The 24,827-nt window shown below is 39.5% G+C and overlaps 2 protein-coding genes across 7 annotated transcripts in view; one reads left to right on the top strand and one right to left on the bottom strand.

Annotated features, from left to right (window-relative positions):
- The window catches only part of mettl15 (methyltransferase 15, mitochondrial 12S rRNA N4-cytidine), a 62,397-nt gene extending 53,000 nt beyond the window's left edge, over nt 1–9,397 (bottom strand). Inside the window, exons 1-2 of one of the 5 annotated variants that reach the window (XM_018764027.2) lie at nt 9,293–9,397; nt 6,829–7,088 (exon numbers count right to left, since the gene is read on the bottom strand). In XM_018764027.2, coding sequence (XP_018619543.2) covers nt 6,829–7,088; nt 9,293–9,329 — 297 coding nt within the window. In that variant the 5' untranslated portion in view covers nt 9,330–9,397. The other 4 variants (XM_018764029.2, XM_018764028.2, XM_029256504.1 and 1 more) reach the window with 4 other exon arrangements.
- Nucleotides 9,398–9,586: 189 nt separating this feature from the next.
- kif18a (kinesin family member 18A) overlaps nt 9,587–24,827 on the top strand; it is a 31,455-nt gene continuing 16,214 nt past the window's right edge. For both annotated transcript variants that reach the window (XM_029256315.1, XM_029256314.1), the window contains exons 1-9: nt 9,587–9,700; nt 11,661–12,021; nt 14,144–14,301; nt 14,514–14,618; nt 15,287–15,397; nt 16,826–17,023; nt 22,702–22,878; nt 23,005–23,079; nt 23,190–23,290. In XM_029256315.1, coding sequence (XP_029112148.1) covers nt 11,703–12,021; nt 14,144–14,301; nt 14,514–14,618; nt 15,287–15,397; nt 16,826–17,023; nt 22,702–22,878; nt 23,005–23,079; nt 23,190–23,290 — 1,244 coding nt within the window. In that variant the 5' untranslated portion in view covers nt 9,587–9,700; nt 11,661–11,702. The remainder of the gene's footprint in view (nt 9,701–11,660; nt 12,022–14,143; nt 14,302–14,513; nt 14,619–15,286; nt 15,398–16,825; nt 17,024–22,701; nt 22,879–23,004; nt 23,080–23,189; nt 23,291–24,827) is intronic.

Raw genomic sequence — 24,827 nt, 5'->3', positions numbered from 1 at the left:
CAGCACCTACAAATCAATCTTTGTTGCTGAGCTTCACCCCCGCAGTTCCCCCACCCACCAGTAGGGTAAGACCTGGAGGGGGGGGCTAATGGCAATAAAACTTAAGGGTGTCTAGGGAGCCATCACAGAGCCCTTGTGAGTCTTCTCTGTAGACCTCAGAGTGAGAAAGCCCCTGAGCTGGTACTGATACAGACAAAGGCTATCGCCCACACCATAAGTCAGGCTGGGTACTGAGGCATGTCGACTTAAAGGGGATCAATGACCAGTAGGCCACCTGGACGGGGGCGTGCAGAAACAGACAAAATACTCTGCAAAACTTTGGACATCAGGCGTCAGTTTCCTTTCAGCAAAGCTTCCCAAAGAAGAGTAGACAATCGAAGGGCAGGAGTGATGCAGCAAATAAGAAATGCACACTTCCTGTTTTTTCCAGTTTGCTGGAATCCATTATTTCCTATGGCTTAATATCAGTGAGTCACGGTGAAGAATCTGTAGTCTCCCATTACTATGACTGAAGAGTGTACAGGAATTGGGGGGGGACCTTGAACTTTGGAAGCATTCCTTAAATTTCCAGCATAATTCTAACATTGCACAGAATTCAAAAAGGACTACTGCCCTCACAAGACTTCCTTTATTCCATACAAAACACAATGTACAATACTAAGTGTCAAATATGACATCACAGTTTATGCATTATAGGCCATATTGCTTAAAGTCAGTGTAAACATTTATACAGATTTTTGTCACCTTCACGTTCATTTCTTGCAGGCCATGGTTGTCACAGATGGTATTCAACTTCGTCTGTGGACAGCCATAGATATGCTTTTTTTTTTTTTCTTCTTTTTTGTTGTTTCTTCTAAAATATCTTTTACACTACAGCTGTCAGGTCCAAGGAATTAGCTGTATAAAATTAATCAGATATAGTTATCAATCAATCTTTGTAACAATCTAGAAACTTGTATAAAATAACTGAAATGCCTCATCCAATATTTGTTGCAGTTTTCCATATGGAGTGGTAACTATGTTGCTGCTAGGCAACAGTTTTGGTTTTACATCCATGATCAACATTAGACAGCAAAACCCTTAACACAAACTCTTCACGCTTTTTCCTTCCTGGACATGTTGAACCAACACATTTAAACACCAAAGTTACTGACTTGCTGTAAGGTCTGGGAATGCTGTTAAATACAAGCAAAATAGGCTCTACTTTAGATCCAGGTTTCTCCATTGAACACTTCCATGAGAGACTACTCCATCAGAAATACTCGTGCAACAAAGATAGTGCTTGTCAGCCAAACTGCTGTACCATACATTAATATGAGACCGTTCATAAGTGTGCTTGTCTTCTGCACCAGAAAGCTCAGTTCCACTTGGAGGGACATCCCTACCTGAGACCAACCAGACTCTTTTGCCATGACTGTTAATTACCACAGCAGCCTCCAACTGATCATTACCCAATTTGCCCAAAGCTCCTGCTGTATCTCACTGGCTAAAAAATTACAGGAAATTTTGGCTGGTGAAACAGATTTGCATCAAGGTTAACGGAATGTCAACCAAATTTGTAAAACATAATATTTCACAGCCCAGTTTGTGGGTTTAATGAGGCATATCTGCTTTAGATAATTCACAGACTATTCAAATGGAGAGAAGGCAAGTTTAAGAGCTTGAATTAATTTACTACAGTGTTGGAAAAACCGAGTGTAATATAAAGACATTTCTACAAAGAACGACCATATGACATGCTTCTACCAGCACTTTATACAATATAAAAAAATCTTTATGTATTAAGAACTGACCTGGGGAACAAAATATGGCAGAAGTAAGGATTTATCGTCAACTAATGTTTAGACCTTTTTCTGTAAATTTAGTAGAATTTCTCCGAACTATCATTCTCCTTGATTTCTTTTAAAGATATATTAAAATTAAACTTATGTACAAATCTGTATTGTATCTGTAAAATGTTATAACATTTTTAATTTAAGAACAATAAACATCTTCAAGCACTGTGGTACACTAAAGCACCTGAAAATGTTTCAGCTTTTCATGGGTGAGCTGTCTCCCACTGGCCTATCGCTGACAACATATTAGTCACAAGTCACTTTTCTTAATAATGGTACAACTGGTTGGGAAATGGAACAGTGTGGTTTTTAAAAACATAACCCCATGCTGAAACTCCTAATTGCAACTCTGTCACAAAGAAAGGAAAGATCTGCAGACAATTCAACTAACTAAATAAGCTCTTAAGTGTTGCATGTATTTCAGCCAGTAGTACTTTGTGTCTGACTGAATATAAATGGGTATAATGAAAATGGTAAATATTGAATGGCACCTCACAGGTGCATACTCCTCTGTATAATGGACTTGGACAATGGCAGTTGATCTCTTCTGAAAAAAAAAACACTAATGTGCTATCCTTGATTAATACCCCCAGTTGCTCTCAATATTACTTTGTGTTGTCACCTTTGTTTGTCTCTGTTTGTCAGTGTGACTCAGTGATGGCGTTGTTGTAATTAAAAACTCTAAAATATAAGCTAATTCAAAATACACATCTAAACCGTAAATACACACACACACACACACACACACACACTTTCAGAACCGCTTGTCCCATACAGGGTCGCGGGGAACCGGAGCCTAACCCGGCAACACAGGGCGTAAGGCCGGAGGGGGAGGGGACACACCCAGGACGGGACGCCAGTCCATCACAAGGCACCCCAAGCGGGACTCGAACCCCAGACCCACCGGAAAGCATGACCAGGTCCAACCCACTGCGCCACCGCACCCCCCTAAACCGTAAATATACTTTTAAAAATCTAGATTGTTTCCATCACAGAAAAGGTGCCCTTACATAAAAACGCAACAACGGCATCAGGTTTTACAAACTTGTACAAATATACACACAGCTTCAATTTTCAACATGACAAAATCAACAGCAGCACAACACAGTCGCCATTTGAGGTCGTCTGCTATTTTTGTATATTTTGCATATTGTTATTGTCTTTGCCTTCAGAGTCTTTTATATCGTTATATTGTTTTTCATTGTTGGTGCTGAACCACAACCAATTACAGTATGCTATATACTGGCAATAAAAAGCTCTGAGCTGGAGTCACCTTGTCAACATGCCCAATGCTATGGTTCACTGCAGCTCTTCTCTTCATCCATATCCATCGCTAGTCTCTGTACGTACGCACATCCTGTGCTTGTGCGAACACAGCACGGTGTCTTTGTACAGCTCTTTGCGTGGGAACAGGTCGAGCTCATAATGGCTGTATTTACCCACTTGCTGTAATTGCACCATTTGTACATTGACTGCCATAGTATCTCAAAGTGCTCCACTTATGTACTCAACCTAATGGAAGAGGCACTGCAAAGAGTTCATTGGTTAACAAGCGCTTGTATCAAAATATTATCCAGATTCCTTACTTTGATTGTTAAATTGCTTCAGTGATTGTACAATTGTGTAGTATTTTGCCCCCACTGCGAGCCTATTTGACTCAGTAGAAAAACCCTTACATGAAATAAAGGGATTCTGATAACTCTGAAAAGCCATTACTGCATTTGATTTTTTTTTTTTTTTTTTTTTAAATGGTGTGGTGATTACTAACTACGCTGCTGTCACCAAGGTTTGCCTTTTGTGGGATAAACAGACTTTCTCCTTCAAAACAAGTGAGATATGAATATAAGAAAGAAAAAAAAAAAAAAAAAAAAAAAAAAAAAAAACACAACATGACTACATATCTAGAGATGCTTTACAAGTATCAAACACTTTTTAAAAATCTGTTCTGGACCCAGCTTATCCCATGAATCCACCTAGAAACTCTACCATCATCCCAGTAATAGAGCAACTGTTGATACTTCCTTAAACAAGGAATTTAACAGACACAGCTGAGTGCATCCTTGAAAAGAGCTGCCAGTGGAAGGCTACATCTGAGTCAGGGGTAAGCAGATGTCACAGAAACCCTAAGCACAGCCAGATGACAGGGAAAGGAGCAGCATGGATCACAGTGCCTCTCTCAAACCCATGCTGCACTATAGGGACTCGACTTTTCCTGTAACTTCAGAGATCAATTAGAGCGAACTGGGAAAATCTGACACGTTTAGAGAGTTCCATTTATTCATGTAGTGAGTTCCAATGAATTCTATGTAGTACTTGGCCCACACCTTTTTCTCCCAAGGTGACTTACAAAGGTAGATACACTACCTACAGTAAGTTCCTCATCTGTACACCTGTGGAGCACACACTCCCTCTCTCACACATACTATGGGCAATTCAGAGTCACCCGTTCAACTGAAACAGGTCGTTGGACTGTGGGAGAAAACTGGAGAACCCAGAGGAAGCTCACTTATTTTCAGTCATTTCAAGTAAGCTTTAAGTTGAATGCAGATTGACATTTATAAGATAGCAACATTGATACACTGCAATGAATCACGCATTGCACCCAGTGGTTCCAGGATAGCCACTGGAAGAGTGGCTGATGATGGATGGATTGAAGTGTTAGACTAGTTTTTCACTGATTACAGCTTTACCTCAGTTTTAATAGACTGTATATTGTGAAAGAAAGGAAAAAAAAAAAAAAAAAGATGTTTGAATGATGTAGTCTTTCTTAATGTTGACTTAGTGTTAAAAGTGAGTTACAAACAAATCAACAAAAACGGACGTCCAGTTGCACTTGTGTTCTTTAGATTGGGAGGGCATAAAATTAATTTGTAATAAAGCTGCTTGAATGCATTAAGGAAGAAAAAGTACATCCATGTGCAAATGGACTGCAGAGAATCAGGCAATGTTTGATGAGTCTCTGGCAGCCTTCTATGCGCCAGCTGGCCCTAGGGCGGATGGTGAAAAGTTAGGAGGTGCTAAACGGAGGGCTCAAGTGTCAATTGAGGCTGAACGTGCTCTCCTGCCAGCAGCCCTGTGGCCAGCGCAGGTCTGACGCAACTCTTGACTCAAGGCCCACCTGCCACAAATACACCTATCCAAATGCCCACCTGTCCACAGCACACAGTGCCAGCTTCCTACCCCATGGACTCCTGACTACATACTCCCAACTATTGCACTGTACTTCTACAGGGACACTGGTTACATTTTCCAGCTCCAACTACCTAGCCCATAGGGTCTCACCTGTACATTGGCATACCTATCCAAAGTCACCATTACCAGCTAACCAGCCCAAAGGGCCCACCTGTCCATCCCTGCATCGTGCCTCAGTCGACTGAGGGCCTGCCAGCGCAGAAGGCCTTGACTCATGCCCATCTGCCTTGGTAACGCATTTGCAAAGCTGGCCTTGGCAGCTCACCCTTGTTAGAGACAGGGCCTTGAAAGGAAAGGAAGGTTTGAATTCACAAGAACCTTCAAGTATCCACTGAACTTTGTAATCTCTACGAGTTCTGTAGATGTGATGGGAAACGTGGATCCAAATGTCCTCTTCTCCACTGATACGTCGACGTGCAAAGAGGATACAAATTTTGTAGCTGCAAACTAGACCAAAACTCTAGTACTTCCATCAGTCAATGGAGAACTTTTGACAATTTGTGATTTTTCTATTGTTTCCCTAAATACGCAGGCAGTGCAGCAGAAATTCTCTACTGCACACGCAGACTTTTTCACATTTTATGCGTCTTTAATTGAGCTGAAAGTACTTCTACACCTGCTGTGCCAGTTCTCATCTATTTCGCAGCTTCTCGGCAGTCTAGTTTTGTTTCACCTCAGAATCCCTAGCATCTTCATCACAGAGGTGTCCACTTCCTCAGCCCAGTGATTGAGTGTTTTTAGCAAGATCATATTCTATTGAATCACAAGTTGGGTGTTTTTTTTATTAAAGTTATCTTTGTGAACAATGTTGCAGACTTATTTTAAAAGCATCGCACAAACAACCAAAAGTAATTTACACGGGAAGAAAATTAAGAATCAACAGCAAATACTTCCCATTCCAAAGCAAAATCCTGATGAAGTCCTGATTAATTTATAAAAAGGGACAACTGGTAGTGTAGTGGTTAGAGCTGCTAGCTTTGGACCCACAGGTTTGAGTCTCACCTCCAGCTGTAGTACCCTTGGGCAAGGTACTTACCTTAAATTGCTCCAGTAAAATTACCCAGGTGTATATAAATGGGTAAATAATTCAAAATAGATTAAGATTGTAAGTTGCTTTATGAGAAAAGTGTCATCTAAGTAAGTAAATGTAATTTGCATGATAATATCTGTCAAAATCCATGAATGCACTGGCATGGACACACACAGTATCTGGCAAGTCCAGAAAGACCACAAGTGTTATAAACACATTATAGAAGATGTAAAATTGTGTTTTCCTCTGATGCACAGAGCCATAGATTTTGCATGACAATTGATCCCCTTTTCAAAACAGTAACACTACACACCCCACATTTCTGGAGAAGTAAATCACCGTCAGCTACTGTAATGTTTATACTGCCCCAGTCCAAAAAAATACTGGGGAACTACAACCACTCGCAACCTGCCTATCAAAGGGAATCAATTATTCCACTAAGTATCAGTGCACACATTTGGCAAACCAACAAAGAACTAAGTGTACGCGTTAGGGCAAAGTGTAATGATATGGTCTGAACAGTTTCCTTCCTAACACAAGTGCAAACTGTGCTTCATTGTAGCCTGGAATTGTGCAAGAGAATGTCATTCAAATTCTTGTGTGTCAAAACAAGTTACTGCAAAGTAAAAATGTGAATTTGGGTGGTTCAGAGAAAGGAAAATCTCCTTTTCTTAAACCCTGATGTTTCAATCTGTCTAATCAAAGTAACTGTAGTGAGAATTTAGGCAAAGACCGTAAATAATAATTAGATAAACTGAGCTGCAAACTGACCTGTCCTGGCTTGAGGTCCAAGAAGCTGACCACCTCTCTCAACATGACCGGTTTGTGCAACTGCTTTACTGTTGAGTTGGAGTCCAGGTCTGTGCAAGTTTGCTGTACAGATGACCCTGAAGAAAAGACGCAGAACTGCATAGGTGGAAGCCGTGTTTTCCTATGAAGTCGCTTTTTGCCATGCGCAGAAAGAAGAGCTATCCACATGCTCTGTGCAGGCCTTCCACAGGACTGCATGGTAATGGCAGCCAAAAGTGTCTCTAAAAACAAAAATAAATAAGATGATTAGAGAGCTTTTTTTCTCCTTAAACTATCTGAACAAGCAGCAGTTCGACCACAAATTTTCCCTTTTGTTTCAACTCTGAAGACAGAAAATTTACCCTGAAGAAAGATGCTGCATAATCCTCATCTGGATTAGAATCGTTTGTGGGCGTTCTTTTTTCTCTACTACTATTACTTTTTTGAAACTGACAGACCTACAGCAATCTTTTATTCAGTATAGGTGAAGCATCACATTTCTTTATTAGTCAGTCAAACAGAAAGCTCAGATGTTTATCTGAGAAACACAAAAAATGTGGCCTAAGATCGTAGTAAACGAAACACAACTGGTACTACATTTGATTGTCAGGAGTAAGACTTTTTTAAACTATGTTAAAAATGGATTTCATTATAACACATTTGGCATTTGTTTAAAATTTAAATGCTTAGTTCTTCTACTACAGTTCATTTGACTAAATGAGAAACCAAGAGCCCCTTCAGAACCTTTTTATCAAAAAGGAAAAATGTGTTTCCTAACCACTGACAGCAAGTTCAAGTAATGTTTTAATTTGTACTTTCACATTATAAATATCCCTCAGCTACCTCAACAATCCCTCAAACCACCCTGGTACCTGTTCAACCTCATCAGAAGGATGTGTTGTTCAAGGGGAGTGATAAGCATCCTGAATTCTTGAGAAATTTAAGAACTGTGCAACATGGGAAACTGTTGCTTTCAAAAAAAAAAAAAAAAAAAAAAAAAAAAAAAAAAACACTTTTAGGTGTATTGACACCCTGGGATGAGGCTATAGGCTGTGTGACGGGGGGTTCAATAACAGACTTCACCAGATGCATCCACCTTATACACTGATTAGTTAAGCTGGTGAACTTAACAGCAGACCACTATAGGTTTATGCCATTTAGCTGATGCTTTTCTCCAAAGTCAAAGTGACTTACTGGGTTAAGCTACTTATTCACACAACTGGGAAATTTTCACCATAGCAATTTTAGGATAAGCACCTTGCTCAAAAGGTACTATAGTTTTAGGTGAGACCTGAACCTGCAACCTTTCGGTCCCACGGCAGCAACTCAACTCTAACCGCTACGCAACAAGCTGCGATGATGGACAGATGATAGATGCATTGATCCTCAGCAGAAATTTATGAGACTTAGTTCTTTCTGAAACACTTGTGTCCAACCAGCCTTCACTTGCACCAGGAGGCAGAAACCAAAGTCCCCCGTCCCCCCCCCACTTCTCAGTATGTGGACAAAAACAAATACCTGGATTTACTGGACAAAATTTAATAAATGTACAACACGTCATGTCAAGTCCAGACCATGATGATGATGGTAGTTGTTACAGCTGCTGCTTGGATCCAAAGAAGGTCACAGTTTCGATTCCCCACTTCCGGCTATAGGAGCCTAAGGCACTTAACCTAAATTACTCCAGTAAAATTACTCAGCTGATAAAAAAATGAGTCAATAACTGTAACTTGTATTAAACCTGAAATTCTGCCGCTTTCGTGGCAGCTAATGAAATAGCTGTGTGAAGCTGTTAATGCCGTAAAGGAAACTATGTTTTTAAGACATGTTTCATGTTCAGCTAAATCATCTTCAGAACACGGAGAAATTTGCAGAAACAAGCGCGAAAGCCGAGGAGGATTGCCACCGGCCAGAACAAGCTTGGCGAAGTCTGGACGAGACTAAAAGGGCCACTTTGCCTAAGCGGTCCGTCACCTAACCGAAAACGTTACACTATATAAGGACGAGGACATGACAAACAGACAGGTAACGTATTCTCAGAGAGCCGCGAAGACAACACTGCAGCCCTACCGTCTAGACAGGCCGACTAACAGCGCGCGCCGCCAGCACGTGTCTACCCGAGCACGTGAGCTTTCCGCACGCACGTCCTCAACTTGCACTCACCGTACGCGTCCAATCAGGTACACCACAGCTACCACGCATGGGCGTCAATACAGAACCGCTGGAACGCCCCAGGCCACTCGGGTCCTTCCTCTTAAACCCTCCGTAAGGCAACCAGTACAATATACCAATGTGTTCCACGTTAAGGAGTAAACGAGCATTATTCTACTTTTACCTTTTGAAAATTTATTGAAATAAAAGTATACTAAATATTTCTGTCTGTATAGTTCCGTATTTATGATGGAAAATAATGAATTAGGAAAATATTTGTTCAGTATTCACATACTTTCAAAGGTTGGATAATAATCTGGCGCTGTGTACATTCGCAGGGTGTCACAAATCGGGATATTGTAACAATAATAGTAGTAATTTCAAACTCGAAGTGGTTTCCAGCACATAATAGCAGACCTCCAACTGAATACTGATCAAATATCCTCGGATGATACAGCCTCACCCACTATTTACCAAGAAAGATTATTCGCTTCGCTATTCCTGTGACGTCTTTTTTACGTTGGCGATAAACTGACCAATCAAATGTCATAACGAAGAACGATTGCGCGTCCAACGGTCCAATCAAAAGTCGAGTAGCCTGTGTTTGAAATCCTCGCTGTCGCTGAAGGTCCGCTGATATCCACAGAACTCGTTTTTAAATTATAGTCATCATTGTTTTTATTGTGGTTCTGTTTTTATAGAGGTGAGTTGAATAGCTTTTCATTAATTCCTGCTGATTAGTAGTACTATTTAGTATGCAGATGTTGGGCGGTTAAGTTTTGTACTACTAGACGACGCGACGGCACGTTATTCTTATCCTCAGTCATGAGGCTCATGATGATCTGCTTCTCTTCTTGTTTTGTTTGCTTTTTTGTTTTTTATCCGAACATAAAATGCGGTGTAACATCACGTTTCCAAAATGATTTTAACATCTGAGGAATAGGAAAGCATTTGATTTCAGCTGTGAAAAACAGTTTTATCAGTGAGACTCAACGGAAACTTTTCCATCATGATCAACCAGCGCAGCGTTTTGTGAATAAACCGAGGAAAAATAAACCTAGACTTAGACGTGCAATATGAATAAGAAATAAAGCAACACCTTTTGTTTGCGCCGGATCATGTTGATATTTATACACAAGTCAAGTGTTAACATACAAACAAAGTTAATAGTAAAATTGGTGATCTGGCAGGTGTGTTTATCCAAAAATCTAGTTTTGAAAGATACACTTGATATAGAAAAAAAATATATATATATTTTTTTTCCTCCCACTATTTTGATTCTTTTGAAATGTCATGTCAGTTTGCAGCTCAATTTTCTGTTAAGGCCTATTATTAGTACTATGTTATTTTTCTTCAGCACTAGAAGGTGTGCAGACCTTTGCTTGGTGTGTTTTGTTTCTTTGCCTCATGCCTTTTGTTTCACACTGTGTCACTCATTCAATTGTGTGTGAAAAGAGCACTCTAAAAATAAAAGGAATTGAAATAAGAAAGGTGAGAAACGGCGGATTGTGGGGAACAGTTCCAAGCCTACGACCTGTTCATTGCGTACTTCTTTCTACCGCTGTGTTCTGTGTTGCTTTGACAAGAGTTCTCTGTGAATCCAGGAACAGAACTTGCAGCTCATTCACAGAATCTGCCCTCTTCTGCTGAGTCTTCGAAGGATGTTTCCGGGGGGCATCCCAGCTGTGTTTTCAAAGCGAATTATCTCACTTTTGGTACATTTATTCTAAGTGTGTGATAAGGTGCGAGATGTGAAATGCAAATGGCATCCTGTTTTTTTTTCCCTTGTTAAATCACAGCCCAAAAATTCTTATTTTGATGAAGTTATGGAATATAGGCTGATTGACCTTCCTTGCCAAGCATGTAACAGTATTTTAATGCTACAATACACACCTGAAACTCCCTCTTTAAATATGTTGTTCTTATTTTGCTTGAAAAATTACATTTAATACTCGTTTATGTATTTAGCACATGCTTTTCTCTGAAAGCGACGTACATCTCGTAGAAAATGCAATGTTTTCATTACATTAGCAAAAAGAGACACTTAGATGCAGATGTGATTTCTTAAATACAGTTAGTTTTTTTTCACCATATCATATGAACCAATGTTTACCACACGAGTTGCTGCATAAAACTGTCAGAATATCCACGATACCTGATCACCGGCTTAATTTTTTTAAAATATTTAAACATTTACTTTACATTACTGGAGTAGCTGTGTGAAGTTTTATCCGTTGTTCAACAGCTAAAATCTTAAAGTTATAAAGCACGAACATTTACACGTTACACAAACGTAAGAAATCATGGACAAGGTGAGTCTGGAAGAGGTGATCTGTGCGACGATTCCGAATAATTCTGGAATGTCTGGACACCTTTTTTGATTTCTGTATGTGGACGTATTTGTAATTGTCCAGTGTTCTTTCTGACTCTTGCTGTCATGGAGTTTAATGGGGATGAAAGTGATGAATTTTTGGGGGGGGAAAAAAATAATAATAATAATAAAGAAGGTGTGACAATGAAACGGTAACAAGTCCACAATGCGTATATCTGCATTTTCCCCTCCGAATTGGCAGAAATGTACCAAATTAGTAGAAGACCTTATAGTTTGACAATCATGCTGCTGTCAGATTTGCTAACATGTTTTGATCCAATGTCTTCACAAGCCACAGCTCTGTAGACGCTACTGGAAGCATAAGACGACCACCATGGCTGAGAGCAACGTCTGCAGCCATGTGAGGGTGGCGGTCCGCGTGCGGCCTGCAAACACCCGGGAACTGGAGGGAAACTACAAGAGGGTGGTTCATGTGGTGGACAATCACATGCTAATCTTTGACCCAAAGGAGGAGGAAGTGACCTTCTTCCATGCACAGAGACTTAGGAACAGAGATATCAGCAAAAAACCCAATAAGGATCTAAAGTTTGTTTTTGACACGGTCTTTGCTGAGGATTCTACTCAGGGTGATGTCTTTGAGAACTCCACAAAAGGGATTCTGGATGGATTCTTGAATGGATACAACTGCACTGGTAAGATCAGGAGATTTGTCTTCTTTTGTCTTCTTTAAAAAAAAAAAAAAAAAAAAAAAAAAAAAAATGTTTTTTCTTCTGAATGTTAGGCAGAGCGGGGGAGAACAGAGGTAGTAGAGTGTAAGTGGCGGATGTGTGGAGTGTAGAGTTTTTACATTCAGTTATTTAGAGCTATTTGGAGTGCAGTTTTGCTTTTGTTTTAAAGTTTGGCCCATCATCCCAGGTGAGGTATCATCAACATCAACAGTAGATTTCCAAAGGCTTAGATCCTGTGCCATCTTCTATAAATACTCTAGGGAAGAGGACTCTGCCAATGCTGGTGCCAGGCCCAGATATAAAAAGAGGAGGGTTGGGTGTGGGGCTAGCACCCCCACCCTATAAAAACTCAGCGTGCTAAAGAAACATTCCCAGAAACTGTTTGTGCCAGGGTCCATCAGGAGCTGTAAAATCCTGCAGTGGTAAGAAGGTCCTTAGTGGTTCCTGCTATTCTTCTGGCGATGTGTGTAGGTTGCAGTTGCGGTTTACATAGTGTTCATTCCCATTCATCATTGTAGTCCACAAGAATGTTTTGTCAGTATGCCTTTTTTTTGTTCTGTTAAGTGCTCACTTTTGCTGTCGAAAACTACGCAGTTATGATTGCTATGTAAGTCATCTGAATGATAGAACTTCTCCACTCACTTATGGTTAATTGCTGGTTGGAGGGTTGTTGGGTGGAGAACTATACACAGTGCACCGTGATGGAGCCGAGCAGAGGTCTAGAACGGAACCTGGAACAACTGAAATAAAGCAAAGCAATCAAGTGTATAATGACATCACTGCTCAAAAATGATGTGCTGTCAGCTGAGGATTCCAGCTCGTAGAGGGCGAGAGTTAGTCGCACAAGTGAGTCCATCTCTTGCACAGTGAGAGCTAAGGATGGACGGATTCTCAGAAGGAGTCTCTGAGTCTTCTAAAAATTCAAGATACTCTGGAAAAACAGACCACACAGTTACCCATTTATCAGCATCACCAAATCTAAGTGTATATTCAGGGGGAAAGAAGAGGTCCTGAAGAGGCCCACAAGGCTTTTTAAAGATATTTTAATGCATGAAATTTAAAAAAAGTAATATAGAGTGATTAAAAATGCCTTGTCTTCACTAGCTCTTACTCTGTCCCCAACGTTCGTCGTCTTGACCGCCAGCGGTCACAGGCATCAGGCACGGACTAAAACTACAGAAGCAAGTTGAATTAACGCGGCCTCAGAAGCATGGGGCACTTTTGCTTCACGACACGCGTTTTGAGAATATATCGCTGAAGAAAATTTGTTGAAATGCGTAAATTAAACCAGAGAATGTTTGCATCGTTATCAAAAATTGGAACCAGTTTATGAATTTAGGTAGAGATGCTGACTGCACCCCTAGATGTTAGAATACATTGGCATCTGTTATATGTGTTACTGCATAGCGAGGATGTCAACACAGTTGTGGCTTTGTGTAAGATATTAAACTAGAAGAAGCTGGATTTTTTTTTTTTTTTAAATTTTTCTTGGTTGTAGTAACGAGCATTACGCTGCTGTTTTATCATATACCAGTCGATGCTCCGGAGGAGTACAGCACTTCGTGGTATAGTCATTAAGTAGAATGCAACAGAGTAACTCGATTACTGGCACAACTGGTAGCGTTGTGGTAAAGCGTCACTGCCTGTTACTGCTCTGACTCCCTTAATCAAGGTACTTAACATTGAATTGCCGTAGTAAAAGGTCCAGACTTATAAACGCTGGTTAAAAAAACTTCCGTTTTGGATTAAAAATATCAGCTTAGCAGGAAGTCAGATATAATATTAAATGTCTCATCACTTATAAAGCATGATTGGGCTTTTATTGAAGGTTATGCTTTTAGAGTTTGACTAACTTTTATTATTATTACATTTATTCATTTAGCAGACGCTTTTGTCCAAAGTGACATACATCTCAGCAGAAGTACAGTTTATCTTTTTTTAATTAATGGGATGGTGGTGATTTTGATAAGGAAACATAGAAATTACACTTGCCAGAAATTAGTAAGATGACTTTCTTCCATGTGAATTTAAAGGTGATGGTCACTTTTTTTTTTTTCCCCCAAATGAAATTTCTGATATCCTGCAGTGTTTGCCTATGGTGCAACGGGGGCGGGGAAGACGCACACCATGCTGGGCACTGACCAGGAGCCAGGTGTTATGTACCTTACCATGATGGACCTGTTCAGTCGAATTGATCAAGTCAGAGATGAGAAGGTGTTTGATGTTGCTTTCTCTTATTTGGAGGTGAGTCCTTTGTCAGTCTGTCTTGTGAATTTTCTTAATTCTTCTCAGAGCTGTCACTTCTTTTCTGATATCCACAATTCCAGTGGAATTGGTTGGCTGTGATTTATTTATATATAATTTTTAAACAAATGGACATTTTTTTTCTTAGTTTTGACACATCAAGTAAGTGCATCAGGGGCTTTAATTATATATGTATATGTATTTTGTTTAAGGTCTATAATGAACAAATTCGGGACCTGCTGGCCAATTCTGGGCCCCTCGCTGTTCGTGAAGACAGTACTAAAGGGGTAGTGGTACAAGGTCTCACACTTCATCAGGTAGGAGGGCACAAGCTTGTGATGATGTCTATTATAATGCATTTGCTTTGCCAGTGTTTATTTCCATGTCAGAGAACTCAGCCTTCTTTGTCTCTACCAATTAAGTGAAATTATAAAATGTTCACTGGCTAAATACACCTTATGGCCATTTGTAGCCTAGAACACATCTGTGTATGGAACAGCTGGTAGTGTACTGGTTTGAGCTGCTGCCTTTGGACCCAAAGGTCGCAGGTTTGAATCTCACCTCCAGCTGTAATACCCTTGAGCAAGGTGCTTAACCTAAATTGCTCCTGTAAAGTTTCCGAGATGTGTAAATGGGTACAAAGTTGTAGGTAGACTAACATTGTAAGTCGCTTTGGAGAAAAGCGTCTGCTAAATAAATAAATGTGAATGTAAACACCTGGGGTGGGTTCACTAAAAAGAAACCCTTTCAGGCTTAGGGTTTACCATATGAGGACTGCCAGCTGACAGGCTACTTTTAAACAGATGTCAGGACAAAGAAATGAGGGTTGCTTTGTGGGCTGCTTTGTTTTAAGTTATTCTGTTCATAGTTTAATTATCAGTCCCAGGAACAGATTTCGTAAATCTGTAATCACTACGTTACACTTGACACTGTTCTGTTATAGACGTATAAATGAGTTCTTATGAGTGGTCTTCATCTCATTTAGCCTAAATCTGCCGAACACATCCTTGAAGCCTTGGACTATGGCAATAGAAACAGAACACAGCACCCTACTGATGTGAACTCCTGCTCATCACGGTCACATGCTGTGTTCCAGGTAAGCACTGGGTGTTCAAGAACTCTGACTAGAGCCTATTGGTAAACAGCCTTAACCATGGGGTGTTGGCATTCATCAGTCAGTAGAGGTGCTTATGACAGTAGCGTCCAGTTCTGCCAAGCTGATAAGTGACTCTCTTACACAGTTGTGCTATGTCAGATTTCAGATACACCCATCCATCTGTAGTTCCTTCTGTGAAATTATGCTATTGGACAAATTCCTATTGTGAGGGGATTGAACTGAAATTATTTCTTAAAATTATCTGTTCCCAAATTAAAAAGGTGAGCTAAAATTAATTTACATTCACTCATTTAGTGGACACTTTTCTCCGAAGTGACTTAGTGTCACGCTACCTACAGTTATTTACCCATTTATACAGATGGGTAATTTTAGTAGAGCAATTTAGGGTAAGTACCTTGCTCAAGGGTACTACAGCTCAAGGTGGGATTTGAACCTGCAAGCTTTGGGTCCAGAAGCAGCAGTTGTAACCAGTATGTTGATTTAAACCAAACATGTATTTTTTGTGCATAACAGTGACAACACTAATATATTTTTTAAGTTTCTGACAAAATAATTTTCTATCTTTTAATGTTATATTTTCATTCATTTTCAGTAACAACTTGTTTAGTGCAGGGTCATAGTGGTCTAGAGTCTACCCTGTAAGCATAGGGTGTGAGACAAGGTACACAGTACACTGGACAGACACAGTTTGGTAATTTTATTCATTAATCTTTATGAAATAAGTGTAGTTCCCAAGGTCTCTGCAAAGCTCTGGCAGTATTCGCTTAGAGGTGCTTTGCCTTGTTGCTAACATATCTTTGACACCACATTATATTCACATGATGGCAAGATAAAAATTTAATTTATAGTAGTGTAAGGGTGTTCATGTCGTTAAAGTTGTATAAATGATTGTGTTGCACGTCTCTGTGACCGTGGCAGCACAAAGGGAGGAGGAACAATGTAAATAACTCTGTACATATTTAAATGTATTTATTCTGTTCTCTAGTTCCTATAAATGTTCCCATGAGTTTTAATTTCATGTTAACCAGGAATCGGGGATGGGAGATGTGTTGCTGGGATCACCTGTGTAGGGTTTTTCCTCACATGTGTGGCTTTGCCCTTTCTTGCATCTTGGTCAGGGTGTCACAAAGGACATGTCCAGCAGTAAAAATGACCAAGTAATGGGTAAAAATGCTGTTGTACTGAATTATTAGCCTGTTGCAAGAGGAAATGGTATATATTTACGCAAGCTCATGTGGTGGTTTTTCATTGTAAGGGACCCTTCCGTGTAAGTGAAGGGTGTATATTATTTCCATTTTGATTCACTTCCTTAAATTTTCAAGTGTTTCCAAAATGACTTGCTGCAAAAATTTGTGTTTTAAAATATTATATTCTCCCTGATGCTACAAATGTCCTCTTCTGCGTCAGATCTATCTAAGGCAACAAGAGAAGTCAGCCAGCCTAAACCCCAATGTAAGAATCGCCAAGATGAGCCTCATTGACCTTGCTGGCTCGGAACGAGCCAGTGCTACCAACGCCAAGGGCGCACGCTTCAGGGAGGGGGCCAACATCAACCGCTCGCTGCTTGCCCTAGGAAATGTCATTAACACCCTGGCGGACCCAAAGGTAGGAGCTTACTTTGCGTAGCCATCGCCACTGGCTTTTCTTATTATGTTAAACCAAATAAATCTCATAGCAGAAAAGGGAAACGTAAGTGCCCTTCAGATGGAGTCATTGATAGTTCTTTGGTAATATTCACTATGATTATGCAAATGAGGGTGGCTGTTAAGAGACTGTTAGAGGTGTTGTGGCATTCATAATGAGTGCTTGACACCAGATAACCTCCATTAGATGTCAAGCTTCATTTAGGCTAGTGTAAGGTATTCATGTTATTAAAGTTGTTCATCCCTGGATCGATCGGTCCATCAGCTGTTGTTTAGACAACGCTGATCACAACACGCTCAGTGTATGTCCCTTGTCCTTGCTTTTCTCCTCCACATACAGCCAAAGCTGTTTGTACAACTTAAATATCTGAGTTAATAGTTTAATGTTTGTGAATGTGATATTACTGGTAGCGCTGCCACCTTGGATTTGAAAGATCCAGATTCAAATCCCACATCCTATTGTAGGAGCCATGAGCAAAGAAGTTATGCTGAATTGTTCCAGTAAAAATTCCCCAGTTTTATAAGTGGGTAGGTAGGTGTAATTTGCTTAGTGCTTTCAACTGCTTTGGGGGAGCATCACCTAAATTTAATAAATATATTCAAATCACTTCTTAAATTGTGGCGTACATTTATCTTAACTGATTGTCAGTGGTCGCGATTTAGTGTAATAGGAAGTGTTTACCGTACTGCTTGAAAGTTTAACTCCTTGTATCCCTTAGTTTTACCATGAAATCGTTATTTAATGAGAAAGTATTTCTCATGTAACATAACAGGTGTGACGGTTAATGACCAATTCCATATATTGCTTTAGAGGAAATCGTGTGTAATAGAAATGGGGCAAGCAGTGCAGGTGCAAAAATAAGTGACGCCCAAGTTGCATTGGTTGAACCAAGTAGGTAAGGAGGATCAGTTGTGCAAATTGTAATCATTTATTAATTTTATTTCAATATTTAAGATGTTTTATAAGTATCTTATGCAAGCGTTATGAACACCTCTACAGAGTTCACTGGGTACTTTACAGCCATTGGTTTTATTATGGAAGAAGTGTGACCCTGTTTGTAAATTTGCGTGATGGAATATTTATCTCCATCCAGTGCCCAAGAATGTAGTTCGAACACCACCATTCAAACTCCTGCTTGGACACTGTTATTCTTTCCAGGGCAATGAAGAGATTAATACAGTAGCTTTAGTCAGGAAATGCCTAAATTGATGCCACCGACAGAGGTTTCGCGTTTAGTGACAGCAAGTCTGTATCTCTGTCCCAATGTCCGAGTTTGAATTTGTCTACGGCTCAGTTGTGGTCTCATCTACATAGCAGAGTAAAATTACTGGAGTTAATGTTCCACTATGCCCTTATACATATGCATAATTTTGTTAAAGGCTTATATTGTTTTGATTCATTGCCAGAAAATACTTTGGAACACCTTTTGTAGGATAGGCTACCATTCTTCCCAGTCCTATTGTGTATCACAATTTAATTCATCATCAAATTACTATAGTTTGTCATTGGTAGCAGTCTTTTCGTCGTCGCTTTGTCAATTTAGTTGTGGTGTTTGTGATCTGATGCTCTTTCCTCAAACTAGCTTGACAGGAGCAGGGAGAGCAAATCAGTGAGATGTTGGTGAAAAGCCAGAATAAAGGTGTGCATCTACACGAGCGAAATAAATGAATGCCATGCAGCAAAAATGAGTTAGAAAAAATTGGTAAATAGACTCTTGTAATTCAGAGTCTAATCTGAATTGGAGTACAAAGGGTACAGAGCAGCATAACATGATTAGACGCTTTACGTGCAGTAATCTTTTGGAATGAAAATCATCACCCAGGGGTTTAGTCTGTGAGTGGGATTCCCTGAATGTGTTGTGGTTCATCAGTGCCAAGCATCTTTGTGTCCAAATTTAGTTCTTGGAAAAATCACAGCATTTATGGTATTTTCCTCCCAATTAAATCAAAATATAATGAATCTGTCAGAGATGATGGGGTTTAAGAAATAACCAAAAATGTAGTTTCCCTTCATTCCGCATAGGGACATATTTCTGTAATGTTGTAAGTTTATTCAGATTTGAATTTTACAGTAGTTCTGAACAAATTGATCTGTTTGTTCTTTATCATGATCTTGATATTTATCAAATACAATATTTATTGTGACATAGGCATTGGTTTAAGATGTGTATATTTGTTTTGTTTATCAGCAAGTAAACATATCCAGCAGCACATTACAGGTGGTCCCCGATTTACGATGGTTCGACTTAGAACGTTGAGCTGACGATAGGCATTCAGTAGAAACCATACTTCTGAATTTTGAATCTCCCCCCCCACCCCGGTAAGCGATATGCGGAGTGATACTCTTTTGCAATGCTGGGCGGCAGAAGCAGCAGCAATCTGCATCTCCCAGTCCCCAATATAGTGCCATGTTCCATGTAAGTTTACTTTTATTTATCAGATGCTTTCTCCAAAGCTACTTCCAATGAACTCTGTGTAGTGTTTTCAGCCCACACACCTTATTCACCAAGGTGATTTACACTGCTGGATACACTAATCACAGTGGGTCACTCATCCATAAATCAGTGGAACACACTCTCACACACTATGGGGGAACCTGAACAGCATGTCTTTGGACTGTGGGAGGAAACCTGAGCACCCAGAGGAAACCCACACAGACATGGGGAGAACATGCAAACTCTACACTGACTGAGCGGGGATTGAACCTATATCCTCACGCACCATTCAGGCGCTCTGAGACAGCAGCACTAATCGCTGTGCCACCGTACCACCCAAGTTAAACAAATGGAGCAACAATCTTTTTTGTCTTATCAGTTCTTCTGAACTGATGAAACAATCCAGCCAGATTGTGGAGAAACCTGAATATATGCATAAAATTAGACTAAGTGCTACATTTTTAGTGTTTGCTTAATTTCACTTTGCTCTTTAAGCATTCACCACATATTTACAGGGGTCTTGAGAGAACAGCAGCTTCATATAAAAAAAGATTTAGGCACTTGTATAGCGTCCTTACTGCCGTTTCATGATGACGAATTGAATGAAGGAGTGTATATGCAGAACAAACTGCAAAGCCAGGTTCATTCAGCAGCTTGTACTTATTCTGTTATTGCAAGTATCACTATATAAAGAGTGATCTGACACAATCCGTCCTTGAATTTGTAGTCCTTGAATCGCAGTGATTCACAGCTGCTGCATAACTACACGTCGCCAAGCTGAATCAGATGGGGTGAATTTATTTTCATTCCCATCTGATGATACTTGAAACGATATTTGCGTAAATGGTTGAGCCAGATGTCATGATTCAGTGGGGGGGGGAAGCCCCCCCTTTTTTTTTTCTTTTTTTTCTCCTTCCTTCAAGTAAAGTTGATATATTCAAACTATATTGTTAGTGACACAATCGTGTTATGTCACAGATTGGATGGGGGAGGAAAAATTGGATGATCCCAATAAATGCATAACTAATAAGGTTAAGGAGATTTCATATAAATTACTTAATCAAATCTACCCAGTAAAGACCCTTGTTGTGAAACAATTTAAAAAGATTTTTTGTGAAAGTAGCCCTGAAACAATGCAACATTTAAATAGATTGCTATTACTTTCAAAAGAAATAGATGTGGAGATAAACTTCAATTCCACTGAAAATAAGATATCTTTTGTAATTGATGTAATCACGTTGGTACGTTACTGCATGCACAAAGTAAAATGGTCACGAAGAATTCACTTTGAACGCTTTAAACTAGATGTGAAGGCCTATTTGCAAGTAATCTCAAATTGTAAAAATCTGAAAGCGAAGTTTACCTTTTTCTTGCTTACTCTGTTTAATCTTTTTTTCATCAATGTGTGTTTGTGTTTTAATATGTACTGCTGATTTGTTTGTTTAATTTTCCATGTGGTTGAGGAATGCTATATATACTCCTGTTTTGTATCATGTTTTTTTTTTGCTGAACTTAAACTTTGTCGGGCTCAAATCTGAATAAATGAATCTATTTTATGATCTGCCCAGAAATAAAGGTGGGTAGTCTGAAACTGCAATATTGTATACCTGTAGAGCTTTTCTAATCTTTCGTTAAGATTTTAGCATCCTTGTTTCCAAGTACCGTTGAAGGTATGTCCGTTTCTTTGTTTATTTAGGGAAGGTAGTTTAATCAGTCGTGTTACTTGGTTCACACGTTCACTGCAGTTGTCGGTCTAGGCCCATGACTGGCTTCTACATTACCCAGTGGCTGGGGGCCAGCATGTTTGGGTATTGTTTCGCACCAGCCGCATATATTAACCTGTAACTCAGGTGTCTCGGGTTACAGCCATCCCAGGGGAGGCCACTGGCGGGCTGCTCGCATTCGGAGTCTGCTGTCTGAACGTGCCGTCTCCTCATGGTAACCTAATCCCCGCTTAGGCAACCAGAATGTCCACCTCTCCCTGCTTGCCATAAGGGAAACTTACTCAAGGCATGGATTAGTGTGCAGTTATTCATATACAGTTATGTGCTGTAGACAAGTAAAGTAACAGCTGTGCACAGTGTATAGTTTTCTAAATTTGGGGGGGGAAGGGGGGAGTGTGTGTGTGTGTTTTTTTTTTTTTTTTTTTTTTTTTTTTTTTTTTTTTTTTTTTTTTTTTAAACCTTAACATTCAATTCATAATGTAGCAAACACTTTTCACCAAAGCAACACACAATGATTATTAACTACTAATAAGCTGACACCTTTGTCCTGGGTGACTTAAAATGATGCTCTAGATGAAACTTTCTACACTCGTTCGCACATTTGTAGCAGTGTAATGTACCGTTACGTACTAACACACTCAGTGCAACTTTTTAGATTCCTGTTTTCACCTGAAATGTGTCTCTATGGATTATGGGAGGAAACCAGAACATGCGAACATATGAACTCCGTAAGGAAACTTAGTGTTTGTACATTAAGCTACTTACAGCTCTTTGCTCATTTTTGTTTTGTTTTTTTTTCCCTCCACTCATTTATAGCTAGGAAGCTTTTTTTTTTTTTTTTTTTTTTTTTTTAACAGGAGCAATTTAGGGCAATTCCTACTTACAGCAGGAATGAGAATTCTAGTTGCAGGGCTGCACAGCTCCATTACATTTCCTGCTGCCTCCTTTGGTTCCAGTTTCATACTGCAGTTAAGATTCTGCAAATTAAAGAATGATATTAGGGCCAGAGTTGAGTGGAACTCTCTGTACTCCTAAAATTCCTGCAGGGCCATCAGTTTTATGGTGTTGAGTGCCTTTAGACATTAGATTAAATCCATTTTGTTTGTTTTTCTAACAAGTTTAAACAATGTGCCATGTGTGCAGAAAAGCTCAATATTTCATTTTGTTATGATTATGTAATTGATTATGTAATTTTTCTTTTCCCTTGGTGAATTTGTATTTTCACTGTATTTTGTATATTGACCAGTAAAACTAATTCTTATTCTGAATTTGTATTTTCGATATACCAGTAAAGGTCAGAGTCCTTCACCCAAACAGATGAAGTAATATTGGACATAGAGTTGAACAATAGCCTTTAAAACAAAGGGTTAACTTTTTTTTTTTTTTAAAAGCACCTGGGAGAAGAGTGTTGCTTTGTTGTGGCTGGTGATTTACTGTTTACTTCATTTCTTTAATGACAAAATTTTTGTTTGTTTGTAAAGAGCAAAAAAGCCCACATACCCTATAGGGACAGCAAACTCACACGCCTTCTGAAGGACTCGCTGGGAGGGAACTGCCGCACCATCATGATCGCCAACATCAGCCCTTCGTCTTTGTCCTATGAGGACACCTACAACACACTAAAGTATGCGAACCGAGCTAAAGAAATCAAGTCTAATGTAAGTATTTTATTGTCTTTCTTTTATCAGTATTTCCAGCCCTACTTTCATCACTATAATGTTGTACTGTGAAATGGCCTTTTTTAAAAAAATAAATAAATTTAACGCAGATATTTCGTTTTCTAGCTCAAGAGCAATGTGGTGAGTTTGGACAGCCACATCAGCCAGTATGCGGTGATATGCGAGAAGCAGCGAGCGGAGGTAACGTCGCGAGCCGGTGGATCCTGCATTGCCTCCCAGTCTGTCCCATGTCGCTTTTGTGAAGTATGTTGTGTTCTGCCAAAATGCTAATTGTGCATTTTTCCTTTCAGATAGTTATGCTGAAACAGAAACTGAAAGTGTACGAAGAGAAGAAAACGGAGGCTTTGACTGATTCGAGTGCGAATCCTGCGCGCGAAGCTGAGTTCAGAAAGTAAGTTTTCCAGTGAATAAAATGTCAGTGACGGATGTTAACGTTTGTATATTAGTATTAAATATGTTGTTGTGACTCAACTCCTGGTGACCAGAGAAGCTTTGTTTGTTTGTTTGGTTTATTGCAAGTGTAGAGAGTGGCGATCTTTGTACAGCACACACATTACCATGTGTTTTGACATTTTCCCGTGAACCTGCTGCCCTTAGCTAATGAAGGTATGCATAATTGGATTTTATGTATTATAAATCGGTTAGCAACCACACTGTAAAGACTCGTGTAAACCCCCTGTGGGGCTGTTGGTTTACATTCCTTATTTAGATATGTTTGTTTATTTAAAATGCATTAATTTATTAGATTTGTTTCAAAACCGCCATACTGTTTTATACAGTCATACTGTAACTGTGAAAACAGTCCCATTTGCTTGATTTCTTTCTTGTTAATTGAACACTGGTAACTACACTTTGTTTAGCTTGGACAAGGTTAAAGAGCCAATGAATGGGGCTTAAATTTAATTTAAGAAAAAATTAGATTTTGAATGACACAAGCTCATTAAACTAATGCCTTCTTGAAAGCGGTTTGTGTGATTTGTATTTCTCGCTATACTGATAAAACATTTCTTTAGAAGATCTACAGCATCTAAACCTCACATCAGGGTTTAGGTGTAGTTTTATGAGCTTTAGTACCAGTAATTTAGCTCCAAAATTCCCATAAATAAACATATAAATTGGGGTTTTTTCCCTTGCTATTTGGCATCTTTGTCATGTTGCCGGTGCTACACTATTAACTACATGCAGTCAGTTTGAAGTATAGTAAGTCCCGTTTTCAGTTTTTAACTGTATTTGTCTGTCTTGGGCATCAGTACTAACTGAAATGTCATCGGTAGTTTTTGGTGGTCTGATGTTTAGGTTCGCTTCTCGTTTTGCTGCACTGATATTTGCGGAATAGTGGTGATTACTGATTGCTTGTCTTTGCTTCCATAAATGAGATCACTCTCAGTGGAAGATTTAATTTCATTGTGCTCTACTCATAAACATTTCACGCCGATGCTCTCGGGTGCAGCGTTGCCTAAATCACGCAGTTCTGTAAAGCGAAGCAGTAATGAATTTGGTAGGTTTTAGACTATGTTGATGGTAAAATCAAGGTGTCGGATGGCTTGCGCTGGATATTGGCAATTTTTATGATGTGCCGAAATATTGTCTTGCTGTCTTATTGCATTTTATAAAATTTGTAAGGGCATCTCCTGCTGGGCCAACGTTATTGGTGCTGGCATGGGCGCAGTCGCTGAAGGAGACATTGAGTTTTTCATCGGCTGTGACTTTCTACAAATTGTAATTCGCTATACAGTAACTGAGTTTTTCTTTCTCTTTTCATGTTTTTTTTTTTGTGTTTTGTTATAGCTGATGCCTGCATCTGGCACTGGCACACAAACACATTCATTCTGTATGCATCACATCCACCGCAATCTCCCTGTGACCTTACTTTATGCAGTTTATATGCATAGTTTGAAAATGTGTGACTGCTCATTGGAAGCAGGAAA

This window comes from Scleropages formosus, chromosome 11 (genome assembly GCF_900964775.1).
Source record: "Scleropages formosus chromosome 11, fSclFor1.1, whole genome shotgun sequence".
NCBI classification, from domain to species: Eukaryota; Metazoa; Chordata; class Actinopteri; order Osteoglossiformes; family Osteoglossidae; genus Scleropages; species Scleropages formosus.
This window is presented reverse-complemented; position numbering and strand designations above follow the sequence as displayed.